The following is a 19,825-nucleotide window of genomic DNA, read 5'->3' on the forward strand; positions in this document are numbered from 1 at the left end:
TGCTCCAGACGAATATCAGAAATAAAAACGATGTGTGCGAGAAGGCTCTCTCCGCTGTAGCAGGCCAGCAGCCTGACAGTGCGCTGACAGCTTCTAGCCGTGGATCCATTGAGAGGTAAAAGCTGCGGGCTCCGTCGAGGAAGAGACAGGGAAGAAAAAACAAAACAAAAAACACAGAGGCTTCTTTCCCTTGTAATCTCCTAAGATTAAACATGTTGTCTACCTGCAGGTGAAAATGTGGCGAGATGCGTCCTGTTGACATACAGCCTCGGCACACATCTCAGCGGTGCTCAGCTAAACGCTAAGAGGGCCGTTTCTATGGTTGAGAAACACAAGATGCGCTGGGGTACAAGGTCAGAGTCGGCAAGCTTTGTTCTGACAGCACACTGGGCTCTATGGAGGTTGTAAAATATGCTTTTTTGTCGTTTTTAAGGATGCAAGAGATGGAGGAGTGAATGGAAGACATTAGAGGAGCGATACAAAGGCTCACATGGCTTTCATGGGGAACTTCACAACCGTTACCACAGCAGCGCCCGTCACATCGGTAAAACGTTTGTAACTCACCTTCGCTGCTCGTTCTCGTTGCTTTTGGTTTCGCGACACGCCACTAACTAATGACTACAACGAGACCGAAAAAAATGCATTGCCTCGGCCATTTCAGCAGAGCTCTCGACTCGTTTAATGATTTCAATCCCATCTTTAACTCGAACCCGGCTTTATATTTATGGCGTCGTGCAAAAAGATAATGCGGCGCAGGTATCGAAGCCAAACTCATTCCATTTCTGTGGTTTGGCTTCGATACATCTTTATTGTTAACATCTGACAACGAACAAATTCTCCAGGTCGTGTTAAAAGGTAAGACTACAAACACGGTGCAAAGCTCCTGGGGCACAAGTGTAGCTTTAGCATATGTTTTGCAGCATCATACAGTGCTGATAAGGTAAGAATACAGCTGCTATGATTTATCCCTAGTATTGACTCTTTTTAGTCCCTGAAGGTTATAGTCATCATCATGTTAGAGCTATAATGAAAAATGCTGACAGCTTACTGGACAAGCTATTGATCAACCTGTATAGCCCTCTGCTTTAATATTATGCAGCTGATAACGCAGAGCTGGAAGAATTTTCAGTTATTACAGGGAATAAAAACACGCTGGGGTTATGAGATTTCAGCAGCGAGGAGGTTTGCGATGGCTTGGATATCAGAACCCGTGTGGTTGATACTGCTGATGAACAAGAAGTGAAGGCACGGGGTCGGAAGGTTAATTAATATTTTGGACGCTGCTGTACATGAAATTCCCTAACGGTGTTTCATGGAAAAACCAGATATTCCCCATGAAATGCATGTTGAGCCACAGTAGCGAACAACACAATGGTCCTACGAAAAGTTGCCGTAGCGGCCCGTCACCGGCAAATAGCAAGCGCGTGCCCAAATGGAAATGCAAGGTGACAAAGACAAAGAAAAGTTGTTGGTATTTAGTTACCTTTTTGTTCCACTTCTATTTTTTTAGGCATGAAGGGGAGAGAGAAAGAAAGAAAAAATACAAAGAACAGGTTAACATCATGATCACTGTCTTTATTTTCCAGACACTCCAAGAGAAACATGGGTTAGTAACAGAGGGACACACAAAATTTGATCGTCAGTTGTTTTTATTTTGTTTTTTGTATGAAGCAGACAGCGTTGCGCCTCATATGAGCCTGCTGGAAAAAGACAGATTAATCAACTCTGAAATTGTTGTAGAACATGCTCTGGGCTTTTGCACTGACGCCTGCACGGCAACAAAAAACAGAGACATCGCTGTGGGGATGGGAATCTATGAGACGAGGCAGGGCTTTTAGAAAAGGCTTAAAAAACATTTCAACATATTGTCATTTATAGATGGCAGGTTTAAGCTTAATGCTTCTGTTTAAAGCTTATAGTTAGAGCAGGATCAGGTGACCCCGACCCTCCCTTAGTTATGCTGACCTAGGCTAGAACCCTTCCTGGCGTACAATCAAGGCAAAGGGTCATTCACTTCACATCATCATCAACTATCAACAAATCAACCATATATACCCGTATATAAAATACTATACTATATATAATGCAACTGAATTTTCTCCAGTCATATAAAATGTTTACATATTGTAGACTTTTTAAAATGTTATGATAATTAGAAACTTCTGAATTCTTCAGAAATGTTTTAACCATTTTCAAGTTTGTTCAAGCGAAAAGAGAAAATAATCTGTCCAACAATTCAGCCACTGCAAAACACCACACATTGATTTAGCTCCTAAACTAATAATCAGACACTCATAACCTGAACAGACTGATGACAATAATGATGATTACCGTATACGATACCTCCCCTTATTCAATGGGATGCAGCAGATGATGTAAATCATTCTAAATTGACTGGTGCGACTGTTATTAGATTATTATAATGGATGACTTGCTGGATATTGATTTCACTTGGACTGAGATCGAGATTTAAATCTGCATAAACACATTGTTATTGACACACACTTGAAACATTGACATATTTCCAAACACGTTACCATTTGCACGTTAGTATTAAACTGGAGTTTTATCAGTGGTCATCAGTGTTGAGGTAGTTAGATGACTAAGTAAAGGAATAATGTGTTACAGCACTACTCGTTACTCTAAAAAAGTGCTTATGTTACTTAATTACTCTCTGGAGTAAGTAACGCACAACCTGCTGCTTTACTTTTGCATTACTCTGTAAATGGCCTGATTATCAGTTAATAATAAAACCCTACAACTAGAGTCTCATTAGCACAAATCCCTATCCTAATGAGGACGTATATACAGTCTTTCTTTTAATGCAAAGCTGAGAACAAAATCAATCCACTGAAATTCTACTGTAGAAATGGAGGCTACAATACTAATGCTCACCACTGCCTGTTTTGAAGATCAGCCTCAGGCGGCTGGTCTGGGGTCAGCATACTTTCAGCTTTAACATCATTCTGGGTGTTTGGCTAGCTTTGTGTTAGCATGCTATCTGCAGAGATCTTTGCAGAGAATTGAAGTTATGTTAGCAGTGTATAGCAACTGCGTCTGTCTTGGACGCAGTTTGCATTTACTGTCACACCCTTGTTCTTTTGTGCCATTAAAAATTAAAAACGATGCCCTTTAAAACTGAAATCAGGTGATGTAGTGCAAGTGTGAAGAAAGAAACATGCCTGTGCTGCTGTAAAATGTCATCTGATTGTAGCTCATTGTAGCCTGTTTTACCCAACACTGGTGGTCACCTAGCATGTTCAAATTTAGTATTCTCAGCCTTTCTATCTACCCAAAAAATATAAAAATAAATGATTTAAATAATAAAATTAAAAACCTGCTAGCTAAGAGATGCTAAATCACACAGAAGAGCTAAGCAGATCAGCAGAATCAAGTGATTAATTCACTCCAAGAGATCTCTCTCGCATTAGCATTATCCACTGTGAATAATAACTCCATGTACTTCTGAGTTCAGCTTCATCACGGTGACTTCAGGCAAGAAAATATGTTTCTCACTGATCTACTTCTGTTAGTCAATTCAAACGTTAAGTAGCTCATTTCAAATTTAAAGTAAATTTATGTAGCATCTCGTATTCAAGTGGGAGCTTGAGTGACCTATTTTTTTAAACATGACTCCTGCAAGAGTAAGGGAAAAGTAAGAGCTGTTTGCAGTCTACATCTAAACAAGCACGCCGAAAGCCTGCTGAAAACAAACTACTGAGCCTATTACATCTTAACTCTATATATAATTCTTTTTTTCCGTGAAGTGAACAAGCCTTTTATGTCAGACATGCCGTTTTGTCAGTCTCCTTCATTCGTAGTTGGCGTTAGCATCCACCCCGTGCGCCTGCTCCTGTCCCTTCCCCTTCAGTAATCCCGGTTCTAATAAGAGAGGATTAACCTCTGTTACTAGGGCTTACAAGAGTCCTCTCCTCCAAATGGAGAGTGCAACAGAGTGAGGTATGGAGGTCAGTGGGCAGGGTGCAGGTGGGGTAAAGTTTGAAAGATGGGAAAGTTATTAGAGGAGAACAATATTAATGAAGGCACTGAGCCAACGAAAAGGAGCGAGAACGAGGACGGAAAGAGCACGAAGGAGAGGAAAACAACGGGAGGGGAGAGGCTTGAACAAGTCGTCTGTGTTTGTCAGATCATAAACTGGTACAGCACAGCACCTTATTAACAGAAAACACTCCAGCTGTCACTGCAACACAACAAGTCCATACCAAGCGCGAGCAACCATTGCTTCGGGCTGCATGTGAATCGCTGTTACCGACACCCCAAATTTGCCAATAACTCTGAACAGCATGCGGACCCCATAGATCAAATCAAAGTAAACAGCCAAACGCTACCCGATCAAAGCCTCCTCACCTCCCGTGAGCAATGGCCACACAACGGGGACCGCGGGGAGGCCGGCGTTTCTGATTGAGCGATTGCTAACAGCGCCGAGGCGAGAGGAGGGTAATGATCTAAAGAAAAAGGCATTAGTGGCGGGGTTGTGAGAAGCGGTATACAACGCAATCATCGGGGGAGACGGCGTGAGGAGGGAGTAAAGGATGTGGATGAAATCCCTGACAAGGAAATACGCTGCTCCCTGGGCGAAGTCCAGCACGGCGGCCCTTTCGCTCGACCGGACGACACCGCCAGATGCAACAAGGTCACCCATCAGAACGCTTGAACCGACTCATGTTTCGCCGTAGACAGTACAGACTGAGATATACACCTGCGATATGCGCCTTGGACAAACTCAGTCACACACACGCAAGAGAAGCAGCGGGGAAAAGCAGAGATGGAGAATTGATTCATTTGAAAAGCTTCTTTACTCCACCGCACCACCCCCATTGTGACCTTAATACGATTTTGGTCACGGCTGTCACTGAGTCACTAAAAAGCACTTAGCTCTCTCATCTCTTTCTTTTCTCTCTCCCTTCTCCTCGCCTTTTTTCCTCTGTCCCCACTTTCACGTCTGAGAAACTATCAAAAAAAGTGCGCACAGATCAAAAAACATAAGGGTCCTTCCAGATGAAACGCGGACCCGGCGCGGAGCCGTCGCATAAAAGAGGCCCTCGAGCATCATATTCATTGACTCGACAAAATAAAAATGATCCTTTGCCTGTACCCTATATTTGAAACATTTGATGGAGCCTTGTCCCGATGGCTTCGGAGGGCTATTCGTGAGTTATATACAGCGCTATGTGTCAGTATTATTCACTATAATATCTGGTTTTATTATGGCTTAAAAATTAAGCTTAACTGTAGCCTTTATTCTGCATGTTGATGGTCAAGCTTTTGTAAGTCTTTTTACTGCCAGAAGTTACCATCTGTACCATGCTGGACTGCTCAGCTTTCAGCCAGCTACCTTGATTAGCACGCAGCAGCAAACTGTGCTAGGTAGCAGACTAAGAAAACACCATTATGTCGGTCACCAAAACAGAAGCCCAAACTTCTTGGATGGTCTATGCCACACAGCGTGCCATGTCATTTGTCAGATTAGTCCCCGACACAGCAAAGGCAGCTGAGAGGGCGAGTTCAGAGACTGGAATTAGAGGAGGTGAAGCCCAGCAGTCAGCACACCAGTCAATCAGGTGGCCACAGACGTAAATTTAAGCCTTAACACTATCAAAACTGATGAGTTATTTGAAAAAACTCCACCGTCATCCAGCTGTTATGAAGGGGGGAAACTACCTATAGGGACCAAAGCTTTTTTTTTTTTTTAAATGCTGCTAAGTTAGTTGTTTAAATATGGGCGTCCTAGAAGCTTGACTCCCTTTGTGTTTTTCATCTGTTTTATTAAACTAATTTAAATGTCGTCTTGCTCAATCATCCAGGTAAGTAAATCCCTCAAAGTCGATTCTGTTCATATAAACGTAGCGTTTTGTGGGAGAAACGTTTCGTCACTCATCCAAGTGATTTCTTCAGTCTCGGCTGACTGCAGGTTTCCCCAAATCTTATGAACCGTGATCAAGGAATTGACCTCCCAGCCCGCTGTTCCTTCAGTGATGCTAGTTTCAGTTATTGTGCAAATGTACTGTTTATACGGTTGGGGAAGCCTGCAATCCGCTGAGCATTGAATGTCATTTATATGCTTACAGTTGGGGAGATAATAATTTGATCCGCTGCTGAATTTGTAATTGTGCTCACTTTTTATGGTAGTTTCATTTTAATCAAGCAAAAATCCAGAAAAAAACATCACCTGTTGGCATGGGTTTGCCAACAGATAAAACTTTATCTGAGATACATATTTTTAAAAAATGTAACATGTTGCCTCAAACAGCTACATGCTGGCATACCTGGAGGCAGCCCGGTGCAAGCAGGATAATCTTTTAGCCACAGAGAAGCATGGGTGGAGCAGTTTGAGGTTGCAATGCCTAGCTTTAACACACCTCAATGCTCCCACTCACTTCCACAACCTGATTTATCTAGGGACTGGTCCAGGGTTAGATAACCAGTTGACTCACTAATCTGGGAACATCGGAAACAATTACCCAGTGGACCGTGAGCACGCTACATGCAAAAAATTAGCTATTGTGCTGTGAAGAAGACAAAAACAAGCAGAAACATTAGCAAGATGGCTGAAACAAACCGGAAACCTATGTACGGCTTAAAAAGATGCACGTTACCGGGCACTAGCTGTTTATCTTTCAAAACATGCCACAGTTTGGGGGATATATATGTAACTCTGACAGCTGAACATTGTGCAGTCAGCGCAGGTCAATGTTTAAGGTTAATCAGTCACTGCTCTGCCACTAGGTTAAGTCAAACATCCACCCATTAACTTTCTTCCGCTTACCCAATGCAGAGTCAGCGGTCACAGGCCACAAGGCGAGGTAGACCCTAGACTGGTTGCCAGTCTATCACAGGGCTAAACCATACATTTAGATCAGAAAGTGTAGCTGTAGCCATGCCTCCCCTAAAATGTTCTGATGTAGCGGTGGCTGGATCTAAGGTTTGTTTTTTGCACAGGTCGCACTGAATATATTTTCATAACATTACAGGAAAGCAAAAGGCAAACTTGATCATCTAATCACGGCGATGAAGTCACTTTGCAGAGCATGCATGCTAATGCAGAAAGCACCGCAGACACCGCCGTGGTTGGCCATTTTGCTAACAACCTCCCCTCCACCCCCTAAATCCCCCATTGGCTACAAATGAGGGCAGCAGCTGTTCGTAACAATGAAAAACTTAAAGGAAACGCAATAAGGTTTTTGCTTGTGTGCATATACATATTTCAGTTTTGACAGTTTAGATAATATGATTATATGCACCCCGCCGCTCAGCAATACCATACCCTATAAAATTCAATTTTAAAGCCTCTGTGTAACACAGTCCTTACTTCATTTTTCCCCCCACAAGATTTCAAGTATAATTTCCACCTGACAGGTTGCTGTGCAGACCTCTCACAGCCCACGTCCTGCAAACGGCGAGCAGCTAACAATGGGGATCTTTAGCCGCTGCGAGCGCATACACGCTGTCATGTGAGCGGCAGCTGTATGGATTTTCATTTGAATAATTAATGCTTCCCAATTTCACACTAATGGTTGAGAGGTATCAGAATGGTATCATTAGCCACTAATAGAGATTCATGGCAGAATGGCAGCAATATTTTTTGCAATACGGCCCCCCCAAAACACCCCACCCTGACACACTCCCGTCCCCCCACCCCACTGTCTCAAGCAGGGAGTTGCAGAGAGCAAAACCTTCAACTCCATCCCATCAGCTTTTTAATTAATGACACAAATTACAGGGCTTTGAATAGCATGTGCCTAAGGATGGGGGAGGACACGCAGGCGGCCATCTCTCTTTCTCTGAATTCTCTCTTCATCTCTCTCATTTTTTTCCTATCCCTTCCCTCGCCTAGCGCTCATGAGTCTCCCATACCATCATTACAGGTTCCATTTCTCAACAGCCCTCTTTTTTTTTTTCTTTCAACCACTTGTCTGCTCTCTTTGTGCTTCCTTCTGGTACTTATTCAATCTCCCTAGCGTCTCCTTTCTGTCTCCATCGCTTTCTGCCTGCCTCCTACTGGGAAGCAGCTATGCCGTCCTATAACCTTGACAACGCAGGATGCTGTGCGCGTCTTCTGTCTGTGCGCGTGTCTGTCTCTCTTTGAGGGACAGGTGCAAGGACTTGGCGCTCATCCAACCTGCTATCAACGTGAGACCGACCAACGGTGGGAGAAAAAATAAAAAAAAAATAAAAACAAGGGAAGGCTCAGCAAAACAAAATTAAATACATTTTTATGGAACATAGCAGCAACTGGAGCAGAAATAACCTAATTGCACCTCCTAAAATACGTCTTGATTTTCAAGGACCTTGAAATTATGGAGGAGAACAGCGGGGTGGAGGTGGGGGCGGTGGGGGAGATTGTGGAGGAGAGGCAAAAATAACTGTAGTGTTTAGTCTGGTGTGCGGCTGGACGCGGAGGAGCACCAGCGAACAAAGAAAGGGGAAAACAAAAAGAGCTTTGATTAGTAGGGTGATCATTAAAAAGGAGAGACCCCCTGAAGAGACCGATCTCTAATTAGTAATGTATCCTCGACACTTGGCACCCCAGCATCTCTTCAGACACATGTGCGCGAGTGAGTGTTTGTGTGGGGCTGTGTGCAGTGGGTGGGTTAACACTGAGATAAAAGCTTTGCTTGTGTTACATAAATGGGTGTTTATGAACATTTCTGCAGCTCTTTCGGCGATTGTGCATTATTTTTTTTAAACAACATAAAAAAGAAAGGCAACGATGATGCTGTATGTATGTCACTGAGCAAAAACAGCAGCTGCTACAGCACAGGAACCTGATAGATTACAGCAGCTTATTCAGCTATTAGTGGGGGGAAACAGTTTCCACATGTCCAGATTCACCCCTTTAACACGGCCATTTATCCACACCGGTAATCACCGCTTCCCTGTGCAATTATATCGCCTCTCAACTGGGAACATCATATTTTTTTTTCCAGGGGATAATCCCACCCCTAGAAATGCCATTTTCTATTTTATGTTTACCTTTTAACCACCTGGCAATCAGGCAAACTCTGTTTTAAAATTAGTGGCTATCAATTTCATTTTCTGTACATCTGCATTTGCTTAATAGTAAAAATGTTTTTAGTCAGAGTACCTGGATATATAAACACAAGATTTCAGTTTCACTGTAATATCTACAGTCATGGTAAAAAGTTCACATTAAGGATTTATTAAGACTAGATTATTCTCAGTTGCAGACACCGACATGAACGGCTGAGTGGTGTAGTCCTTCCTGTTCTACTTCTTTATAGTTTGCTTGAAGTCCACTGCCTGAAATTTACGTCACAGGGACACTAACAGACTCACAAACGTGGAAATTATAAAGTCCTCTTTACTAGTTCCATAGGAATACTGTGGGAATTAACCCTTTAAGACCTACCATAGAACCAAGTCCGCCAGAGCTTATATTATATTTTTACATGCTGTAGGGCCATTTTTGGGAGCATTTCAAGTTACTATACATCAATACAACCGTTATAGCCCAAATATTAATAATATGTATGCATTAAGTCCATAGTAACTACATAAATTACAAAAAAGTGCAATAAACTACAAAAAAATGAAAATCGTTTTTGTTTACATATATTTCTAGTTAGAGAAATTTAAGAGGTTTTCCCTCAAAACTGTAAATACAAAAAAGTTGCACAAAATAGTTTCCAACAGGAAATTTATTTTGAGTGTCTTCATAGTTTTATTTTTGAGATACACCAATTTTTATATACTGCAGGAAAAACGAAAAATAAATATTATAATGCAAATTTGCAAAAAAACAGCATGTGCATCAAAATAAACTATTTCCAGCAGTGCAATATGAGTCTAAGCATCCCAGAAACACATTCAGAAAAGCATAAAGTCAAACATACTTTTAAAAACACCAGTATAGGCTCATAAGGCCCGAGGTAAAAAACTACATTTTCCGCAAAATGACGTCACTTCCGGTTTCAGGCAGGTCATGGCGGACATGCGATAGTTCGCGCTGATGGACGTAGGAAGTGTTACAAACAGCTGATCGGATCGGCAAAGCGTGTTTCTGGAATATTATGTTTTTGTTGCTGCAAGTGCTTTTTATGCAATTTTTGCAAAGCTATATGTGGAAGGAAACCGTGACCTAGGGCAAGCTGATGGCATAAGATGTAAGTACAACTCCTCCGGTTTCATATGCAAAAAAAATTATTGCGCTAGCTTACGTGGTTCGCAGTTCTACAGGGATTTAAAAATAGTTACGCAAAACGGAGCGTGCCGCTCCGACCGGTTTTAAAGGGTAAGAGGGTAAATAATAGCCAAGTGCTGCTAGTCAATCCACTCGATTAACTGATCATCAGCAAGTGTTAGCACCTCTATAAAAGCATAGGTTGTGGCAGTTTACTGCTCTGGAACATTCAGATGTGTGTTAACTCAATGCCAAGGATGAAAGACATTAAAGTGTTATAAGGCCAAGACTTCTGGAACAATGGTTGTTGGACAGATGAGACCAAAGGTGAGATCACTGACCATGTGCCAACACAGCACATCAGCACAAACATCTCAAACCAACCATTAGTCATGGTGGTGGAGGGGTGATGATTTTGGTTGGCTTTGAAGCCACAGGACCTGGACACCTCAAAGTCCATAAACATTAACTATAAACTCTGTATACCAAAGCATTCAGAGAGCGTGAAGTCAACTTTGGCTAAAACTGACTCATGCAACAGGACAATGATCCCAAGCATAGCAGCAAATCTCCAACAGGAGTCCAGAAAGCTTCATACTGACTGAAATGCTGCGGGGGAACGTTAAGACAGCTGTGTACAAATAAATCCCTGCAAACCTCAAATGAACTGAAGGAGCATTGTAAAGAAGAGTGAGCCATAATGTGGTCTAGCTACATCTGCAAAGTACCAGATGAGTTTTAAATGTCCCGGTACATGAGGGCTTGAACTTGCACGAGGCTGTACTTTCTTTATACCTGAAATATATATTCATATGAGCTTGTATTTTCTTTTCATTGTTGATATTACTTTCAAACTGTGTGGAACTTTAAAATGCATCCTTTAGGAAACTTATTTTCACAAACTGAGACAGAAATCTCTACTTGAGTTGCACATTCATCCATCACACTCTCCAGTTTTACTCCTCTGAAGGGTTTTACCCTGAGTTTCATTCATGGATTATTCAGAGCTGAATTTATGGATTTTTTTTATATGACATTTATTTAGTTTTCTAGTCTGTGGACAGTAGATTGATTTAACAATTGATCCATTTTAAAACAAAATAAAACAAGAACTTTTCTATGTATTGCCTGCAAACCAGCACATAGTTGGTTGAATGATATCTCATTTCTCTTTTTCACACCAGGCATTTTGAATAGTCGCAACAACAAAATGCTACTATGTTTCCATTAATATCAACTATGTCTTTGTGTCCCACTAAACTGCAACAGTGTGACAGGAAGCCAGCATGAACACCCTAATTGGATGGATTCGATAAAGGCCCCCCAAAAAAAAAAATAGCAAGAAGTTTCTGACCAATCAGTGCAAATTCAGGCCACTGCACCAGTGTGAATCTGGAGTGTGAGATATGTGGCAGGAAGTCACAGTCGTCAAAGCATACTGCGTGGGCTGGGGAGTGGTCAGCCATCTCTGAGTGATGAGATGACATTACAGGGCCCCTTCACACATGGGAGGAAGTGGAGCTGTTCGCCCAGGTGGTAAGATTAAAAAAAGAAGGTGTCTGAACAAGCAGTCTAATGCTCGCTGGCATTTCAGCTGGGAGTGAAGAGGGTGTGGTTTGGTGATGTATCTGCTGTCACAGTACTGACTCCCACGCAGGACCTTATGAACGTGGACTAGAGAGCTCAAGGGCGAAACGCCACTGAACTTCCGTACAATCTGCTAAGTAGATTTACAGATAGCATCTAATGGGGCGATCTACTCTTCAAGAAGCTTAAATGTTGCTGCGAGATTATCCGAGGGAAAGAGAGCTGACTGGGTGCTCGTAAGGGAGAGCGCTGACGGTGTAGGAACGCCGAGCGCGAGCAACTAAATCAAATCAGATTTGTGCCTCGACATCACCATTTCTGTTATTAATGATCCAAAATCCTTAAATGAGTTCACAGCGGCGAGCCGCGCACCCTGTTGAGACGCAGACTCCTGGTCACACAGGTGGTGTTTACTTTAGGTGTAACCGCTGCGTTACAGACTCTGCAAATCGCGCGCATTATAACCAGGCTGCAGTGTAAGCGAGAGCCATGTGTACAGCATCGATTTCACAGTTTAACCTGCCAACAGTGAAGGATAGAGACTGGTAGCAGGTGCTGGGTAAAACCTGCCAAAACAATCTACGCCATTATTCAATTACGGGCCCCCAGAACCTGTTAGGTGTGTTGTTATCACTGGCGAAAAGAATTAAAAACCAATTAGGCAAGTTTGAAACGAGAAAAAAACAAAAAGCGAATGGATGAATAAATATGAGAAATTACACCGCAACTTTACGAGGCGTGAGCTCCGGGATTACTGCGGCCCCAATCAAACGAGGCAATCGATTCCATGATCGTATGTCCTGGCTTAGCTTCCAAAGAGTGAGCTGTATCTGACAGGCTGAGCTGGATCCCACTGTGAAAGGCAGGATTTTACACTGTCCTTATTAGCTGCAAACAGTGGGGGGAACCAGTGGCTTATGTATAGCAACAGACTGCCAGCAGGTTTTTCCTCCTTTGTTCTTTCACTCTCTTCTTGTCTTCTGCCTTTCCGTTTCAGCTCGTCTGCCGAGCACAGTGAAGTGTAAGTTTTGCAAAGTGAACAGCGCAAATACATTTCCCTCATATCCACTACTTCATCTTTTTTGTGTTTGTGTGTGTGGGGGGCAGGTGGTGGGAGGGTAAGGGACATGATCGCCTGCCTGGATCATCGAAACTGCACAGAAAGATACATGTAATTACCAAAAGAGTGCGGTCGACGTGAGGGGAGGAGGACAAGGAAGACAACCACAGGCTGTCAACGGCAGAGCACTGCAACACAGGTCGGAATCTTGTGCGACAAGACGGGGAAGATGACGGGCCTGCTGAGGAGATCTAAGCGCTTCATTACAGCCGAGGAAGGAGCGGTGGGTGTGTAGGAGGGAGACGCAGTTGTGTTGACCTCTCATGAGCTCGGCCTTCGGGAGGAGTTGTTAAAGTGGAAGTTACACCGAGAGAAAGACGGAGCGAGCGAGGAAAGAAGGCTGTAATAAGGCACGATGAGAATACGCTTGCATCTCTCCGCTTGGCTGCGGAAAGTCAAGGTGAGAGGGCGGGGCGGAGACAGATGTCAGCCATAAGAGCGCGCTCGTGTTTATGAGTCATCATAAAGGGTCAGCGTGTCACTTGTGCCCGAAGTCGGCCTTGCTAATATGTGAACTGCACAGAGGGGCGTGTGCAATCTGCTGTGTTGCAAAAAGAAAGAGTCGTCGGGCAGATTAAAAATTTGTCATGTTCACAGGACTCTGATGAATTCCTGAGGTAAATACAAGCGCATGCTATTAAGCTTTATTTAGTAAGAGCTTAATGTTTCAAATGCAAAATGTATAAATTCCTTTTTTATTGTTTCACCTTTATGTCGGCGCTGCTTTCCCACCCTCATCGTTCAACGCGGTGGCATTTCCTCATCCAAGAAACTGGCAGCTCATATCGAATAATTATCCAGACAGCAGCTCAAATGAAAACATGACGGATCGCGCCGCGCGTGCCACAGCGCCAGCACGGGCAAACACTGGCACCCACAACGGTAATTGTTCTAACATTTCTTCCATTACAACTGATGGAGCGGGTCGAATCGCAAATTAATAAAATCAATATTGTATCTGCAACATGTGTCCATCGATTTGGCACAGCCCTCCGCTGTTATTGACAGCGGATCCAATCGCACAATCTCGCCGGCTTATAGAGATGTGGAGAGGACGCCGGTAATTTGTCCTAAAAGGAAAAAGAAAGAAAAAGAAGCTCCTCAAGCAGAAAACAGATAAAAGCTGTCAGCGAAGGTGGTCGGGGAGAGCAGAAGGGGCAGATGAGACTCTGGAGTGAGGGAACAGAGGTGGCAAATAAAGGGAGATAGAGTGGGAGGGGTGGGGGAGGCCAGCGAGAGGACTTAAAGGACGAAATGTTAGAGAAAGTGAGGGTAAAAAAAAAAAAAGAGTATTAGGATTGAGAGGGAGAGCTTGTCAGTGGAATACAGAGAAAGAAGAGTTGGAGTCATGGGTGGCTGCTCCTCTTATTAAACACTCAAATCCTTCAGTCAGTCTCAGGAACTCGGTAAGGAGACTTGTGTTAAAAGCCGATCCACAATTGAGCTGCCATGTCTCTATCCATACCTCATTTCCAATTAACACACAAACCACTTAAATCTATTGTGCTTTTTTTCCTTCATCCTCCCCATTGAGACTTATTTTCGCAAGACACGTAGCCATAATCAAACACGTAAGCATGACACACAAATGTGAAGGAAGCACTTTCAGTGTGATTCAGTCCAGCCAAAAGGTTCTGATTGATTCATTTGGGAGGTGTGAAGAGAGTTTACCGGGCCGTCACAGATGAATTCATTCATATCGCCGCCACCGAATCCGTTTCAAATGCGTCTCCAGTGACCGCTTGTGATTACACTTTGCTTCCACACTCAATATACAAATAAACTGCTACATGACTGCTGCCATGTTTATGCATTGCCAGCAGATTTCTCGATCTTATGGCCATATCTGGGAGCGATCCATAGTTAAACCACACAAGGTGCCTCGGTATTTCTCCCTCGTGGAACCCTAATAGGAGTCCTGGGTATTAAAGCAATTAAGCTGCAGAAACTGTTTTACAGCATTATGGGAATGCAGTCAAGTTATGAGTTATGGTTTCTTTTTTTTTACTGTTTAAGTCAGACTTATCGAGTAAGAGAAAACATTAAAGCGATCGCTGAATGAAAATGCCACTGGGTCCTGAGGGTATTGCAGAATTTTCCATCACCTTAGGGGACAATTGCATGTGTTACAGGGATCCAGACAGGACAGGAAAACCCAGCTTCTGCATTAGGCAGCAGCTTTTTTACAGCATAATGTATGGAGCCATAATGCGTGTGTCTATTATTTTAGAAATCTGACACCAATAGAATAAATTGGAAGTAATTGTAAGAGGATGGGATGGGGGTGGAAGTTCTTATGTTTTTTCCATGCTGTTCAAGCATGTGGAAAGGGCAAAAATAATTTCATTTCCCATCGAACTGGAGGTCAATTACATTGCACCACTGGGATAAGGTCCGGCTGAAAACAATGCCTATGTGTTGGAGAAAAGAAAGAAAAAATGACTCCAACCTACACTCGGTGGACTGGAGTAGCAACAATGTAAATTAAGCAACCGACATAATCATGAGGAAAAAAATTGCCATGTCCATCTGAGTAGTCAAAGAGAGCAAGAATCAACCAATCGTATTGTTTCTCTATGATAAGAAAAAATAATGTCCACACTCCCAGTTAAGGTTTCTAAGAATGAGCCTCGTTCACTGATATGTGCACAGAAATGTTCTTACACTGTGCAAAAGTGTGCGCGTGCAATTTCTACATGTAAAATCTTGAGGACCAAATGATAAAATAATATCTTTTTACGTGTCAGCAAGTATAAAATGGTTTCTCACACATGTGGTAAGTCTTCCTTGCAAGTGACACTGGATGACCCATCTAGGACTGTGTGCTGCAGGCTAATTTCAAAGAATCGGGCCAGTGAATCATCGGTCACTGTCTCCAACTTGCAGCTTGATTATTAACTAAAGAGGGAAAAAAGCCACAAGTTTCTTGCAATAAACCAGTGTAGCTATTAAGCAATGTAGTTATTGTAGCCCTCGAGGACTTGTGCTGTCTTTGTGTTTAAAATGTTAGAATTAAACTCATTTGCTGGCAGTTACTGTGTGTTTTAAGAATTACCCAAAATTAAACACACATAGCTGAGATCTTACTGACCGGTAATAACCCAACCGGCCAGACCTTAAAGCAGGGGTGAGAAACTAGGACTGTTGTGGAGGGCCACACCAGTAAGTTAAACTCAGTTCTGCTGAAAATAATTTTCCCTCTTTATTATCTCATTGGTAATCACAATAATAATAATTATAATAATTATAATAAAGTTGATTTGTACAGCACTTTTCAAAACTGGAGTTTTAAACTGCTTTCCGTGCGGCGCTCCACAACAGTCCCAGTTTCTGATGTAGCCCCTTGGTGAAAGTGCCGGCCTCCGCTAAAGCCTTTCTCATGATCTTGCGTGTATTTCAAGACTCTAGCTGCCTCATGGTCAAAATGGTAAACTAGTGAAATGCTTGAGTTCAAAAGGTTGAAAACTTGAGTAGATGCAAGTGTGACAGACGCAAAAAGTGACTGAAAGTGGGCTACTGTTCATTGCAGTGGCTTTATCCTTGTTAGTATCCCAAGACAATGACACCTAGGAAAGACACTGGCACTGGGTGACTGAAATAGCATAATGTGCATATTACAGCGAGGAATAAAAAGACCATTTGCTAGCTCTGGATCACAGACAAAAAGGGCTTTCACTTCACAACATGAAAGCTACTGTCAGGCCCACTACTGAGGGAACCATGTAAGGACATCAAATGTTAAAAGATGGCTTTGATTTGAATTACTACAACTCACTTCAATGCAGCCGCTGTAGACTACACAGCTAAATGCCCATGACTAAATATTTCCCCCTTTTTTGAGCATCAGGATTTTTGGCAGGCGTAATTATTGTGACTTTGGTGTTCCACTTCAAAGTTCATTAAAAAGACAATAGCAAAGGTCATATGGCAATGTCCATGCCACTTCCTTTAGCCTCGCCTGGATATCCTCTCAGCACGCTCATCCTGTCACCCCATGCTGATCCTTCCATTCCCTGTCCAAATGTTTTCACTTAGGTTATGTTGCAGCCTCACAGTGTTTTTCACCTGCTGCACTAATTAAATCATTTTTATTTACCCCCTTCAGAGATGCCTCACTAGTCTGAACATTAGCCGGCGTCCACTGAGCTGAACTGAACTGAGAATGAGTACTTTTCTTTTTGATGAAAGTCGAAACGGCCTTTCTTGCTGTGATGGAAATAGAGACTTGACATCATCAGACGTGATTCCTCAAAGATATTAATGCGCTTTGAACCGAGGGAGCTGATGGGAAGGTTGTGACAAGCGCCATTTAAAAAAACAAGAGAAAGCCTGAATGCATTATGGGATATATGCCTTACTCCGTTTTGGAACAGCAGCAGCACTAACAGGTTGACGAAAAACGGATTAAAAGTTCAAAAATGATTTGCTCGCTTCTATTTTTATAAATTGCACGGCTCCAAAAACGCCACTCGGAGTAAAATAAGTGTAAACTGTAACACTGTTGATCTAACTGATGCCACATGGAATTAATACGACGCAGGAAGCGTTAATCACCTGTCAGTTATAACAAAGAGACGGCTTGATAAACAACAGCGCTGCATCAGCAGGTAGCGTTCCTCTAAACTGATAAACTGTATTATTTTTCACAGGTAAGCAACACTGTCATTCACATTTCCTGCGCTCGTGCAGGGTGTTATGTTTTCGGATAACAGAAACCATCGCGCGTCTTCGCACTCACTGCAGGGTCCTAATCTTTTCCACTAGACTGGATGACACATCTGAGATATTTAGTATTTCCGACCATTTCTGATGAGGCGCTGTTGTTAAGAGGAAACGAGAATGGGCAAGAACATTAGGAGAGCTGGGGGATACATACTGTAGGGCACACATTCATACTGGACTTCCAGGTATTTGTAGGTTCCCGGGCACGGGTCAGGAAATACGTCTGGTCCTGCCACAACAGCACACTGGGTCCTGTTGTTACATCTGAAAGCAAAGAAAAGTCATTCTGTTAAAATAAATAAATAAGTAAAGCATTAGATAACCACGTCCTTGTGAATGGCCACAATATACAGTGGCACATTAGTCAGACATTTAGTGTGTGGTTAATGAACTTTAAAGCACTTTATTCCGTAGAAGAGATTAAGACGATCACAAAGCTCCACTGTTTATGAACTCAACTCATCTACTTTTATGCCTCGAATTCACGGGATACTTTTATTTTAATTAATTTATTTCTATTTTTGGATTTCTCGGAGGAAGACTGACAAAATATGCCATCACGATGTCACTAAACCTAGAGACTACACTAACACGAAGTCTGTTACAAACTGGAAATATGAATGGAAGCAAACAAGGGCGGCCTAATCAATCAGGAAATGAATTCACACGTTTATCTATTTATTTATATTTATCTATAACTCCTAAGGTTCAACTGCTGTTTCTAAAAACACAGAATTTTCAGTGATTCAAGTCGATCCAGACACAGAATAGTTCAACTGTTTGATTGCTATTAGCTGTTAGTGTTTCTACATTAATGCAAATTTCAGAGTTGATGTATTTTTCTTGTTGCATTTATATGTTTCTAGCCGTACTTTAGACCCCAAGCTACATTTTAACATAGATTCCTACGGTGTTTTATTCTTTACACTTCATCAAGGACTTCATCTACCTCTCATCCACAGCTAATTTTAGAATCACCCATTAGCCTATTATGCATGTCTGTGGACTGTGGGAGGAAGCTGGAGTACACAGAGGAAACCTACACAGGCACCGGGAGAAGATACAAGTCGCCACAGAGAAACGCAGCATTTAGATCTGAACCAGGAACCTTCTTCCTGTGATAGGATTGTGCTACCAATGCACCTCATAGACTGCATATATGGTGTTTTTCACAGCTAATATAATATATGCAATATCTCATACAACACATATGAGCAACGACTAGTGGATAACAATACTGACAAGAGACTTGTTTAGATATGCTGCCCTAAATACAGTAGAAGAGAGAGAAGATAGCTCTGACATTGGAAGCTCTTGAAATTGCCACAGGCAGCTAGCAGCATAACAGCTGGTGGCTGTCTGCTAGGCAATGAGCTGATTTCACTCATGAACTGAACCTCTAAATTGTATTTGTCGTGATGATGGTCTGGGGAATTTTTCATTCAAATATCCAACAAATAACATGACTTGCTATGGAAGTCGTGGAATTACCAAAAATAGAGAGGGCATAGCCTAACATATGAAACAGGAAAAGACCGCCGTGTAATCCCTTAATTTCAACAAAGTAACTGTATTCTGAATACCACCTCTTTGAAAAGTAACTGTAACGGAATACAGTTACTCATATTTTGTATTTTAAATACGTAACGCCGCTACATGTATTCCGTTACTCCCCAACAATGCCAATGTGCTATGATGACAAAACTTGCTACCATTAGCTGAAGACACTAACGTTTTGTCTCACTATGGCCTCTTCTGGCCACAACGAAAGCAAAAATGACTAAATTGATAAAACCGGGGCCTAAAAACTCGATTTCACAAAGAACTGTGTGATGCCACAGTGGCCACATCCACGTTTTGTATACAGCCAGCGCTTGAGAGACATGTTGTAAATGAATAACGATCATAAAGTTCACTTTAATTTAGGTTCAGGTGACACAGTCAGGGGCAAATTCATCTTTCTGTGAAGGATTAGAGTGGGAAGTCACGGACTTACGACCAGGCTTCAACCACATACAGGTAACATTGTTATGACTGCATGATGGATGGTGGCAGCGGCGGTAGAGAGGACGGAGTAGACACAATCGACCGAGTGCGAAATCAGCTCCCACATAAAATGTAGGTCTTCATTAAAAAACACAATTACGGTGCCTGTGGTAGTCTCATGTGCCATTTTGTTTTTGGCAGTCATCAATCAAAGCCCCACTCCATATGCACGGAGAGCCTCTCGCCAC

The 19,825-nt window shown here is 42.5% G+C and overlaps 1 protein-coding gene across 10 annotated transcripts in view; it reads right to left on the minus strand.

Moving 5' to 3' along the window:
• The window catches only part of LOC102293975 (adhesion G protein-coupled receptor L3), a 274,148-nt gene that overhangs the window by 126,357 nt on the left and 127,966 nt on the right, over positions 1–19,825 (minus strand). For 8 of the 10 annotated variants that reach the window (XM_042224362.1, XM_042224360.1, XM_042224357.1 and 5 more), the window contains exons 5-6: positions 17,746–17,855; positions 1,484–1,498 (exon numbers count right to left, since the gene is read on the minus strand). In XM_042224362.1, coding sequence (XP_042080296.1) covers positions 1,484–1,498; positions 17,746–17,855 — 125 coding nt within the window. The remainder of the gene's footprint in view (positions 1–1,483; positions 1,499–17,745; positions 17,856–19,825) is intronic. The other 2 variants (XM_042224361.1, XM_042224359.1) reach the window with 1 other exon arrangement.

The sequence above is a fragment of the Haplochromis burtoni genome, unplaced genomic scaffold, assembly GCF_018398535.1.
Source record: "Haplochromis burtoni strain Fernald_Lab_line unplaced genomic scaffold, NCSU_Asbu1 Contig_136, whole genome shotgun sequence".
NCBI classification, from domain to species: Eukaryota; Metazoa; Chordata; class Actinopteri; order Cichliformes; family Cichlidae; genus Haplochromis; species Haplochromis burtoni.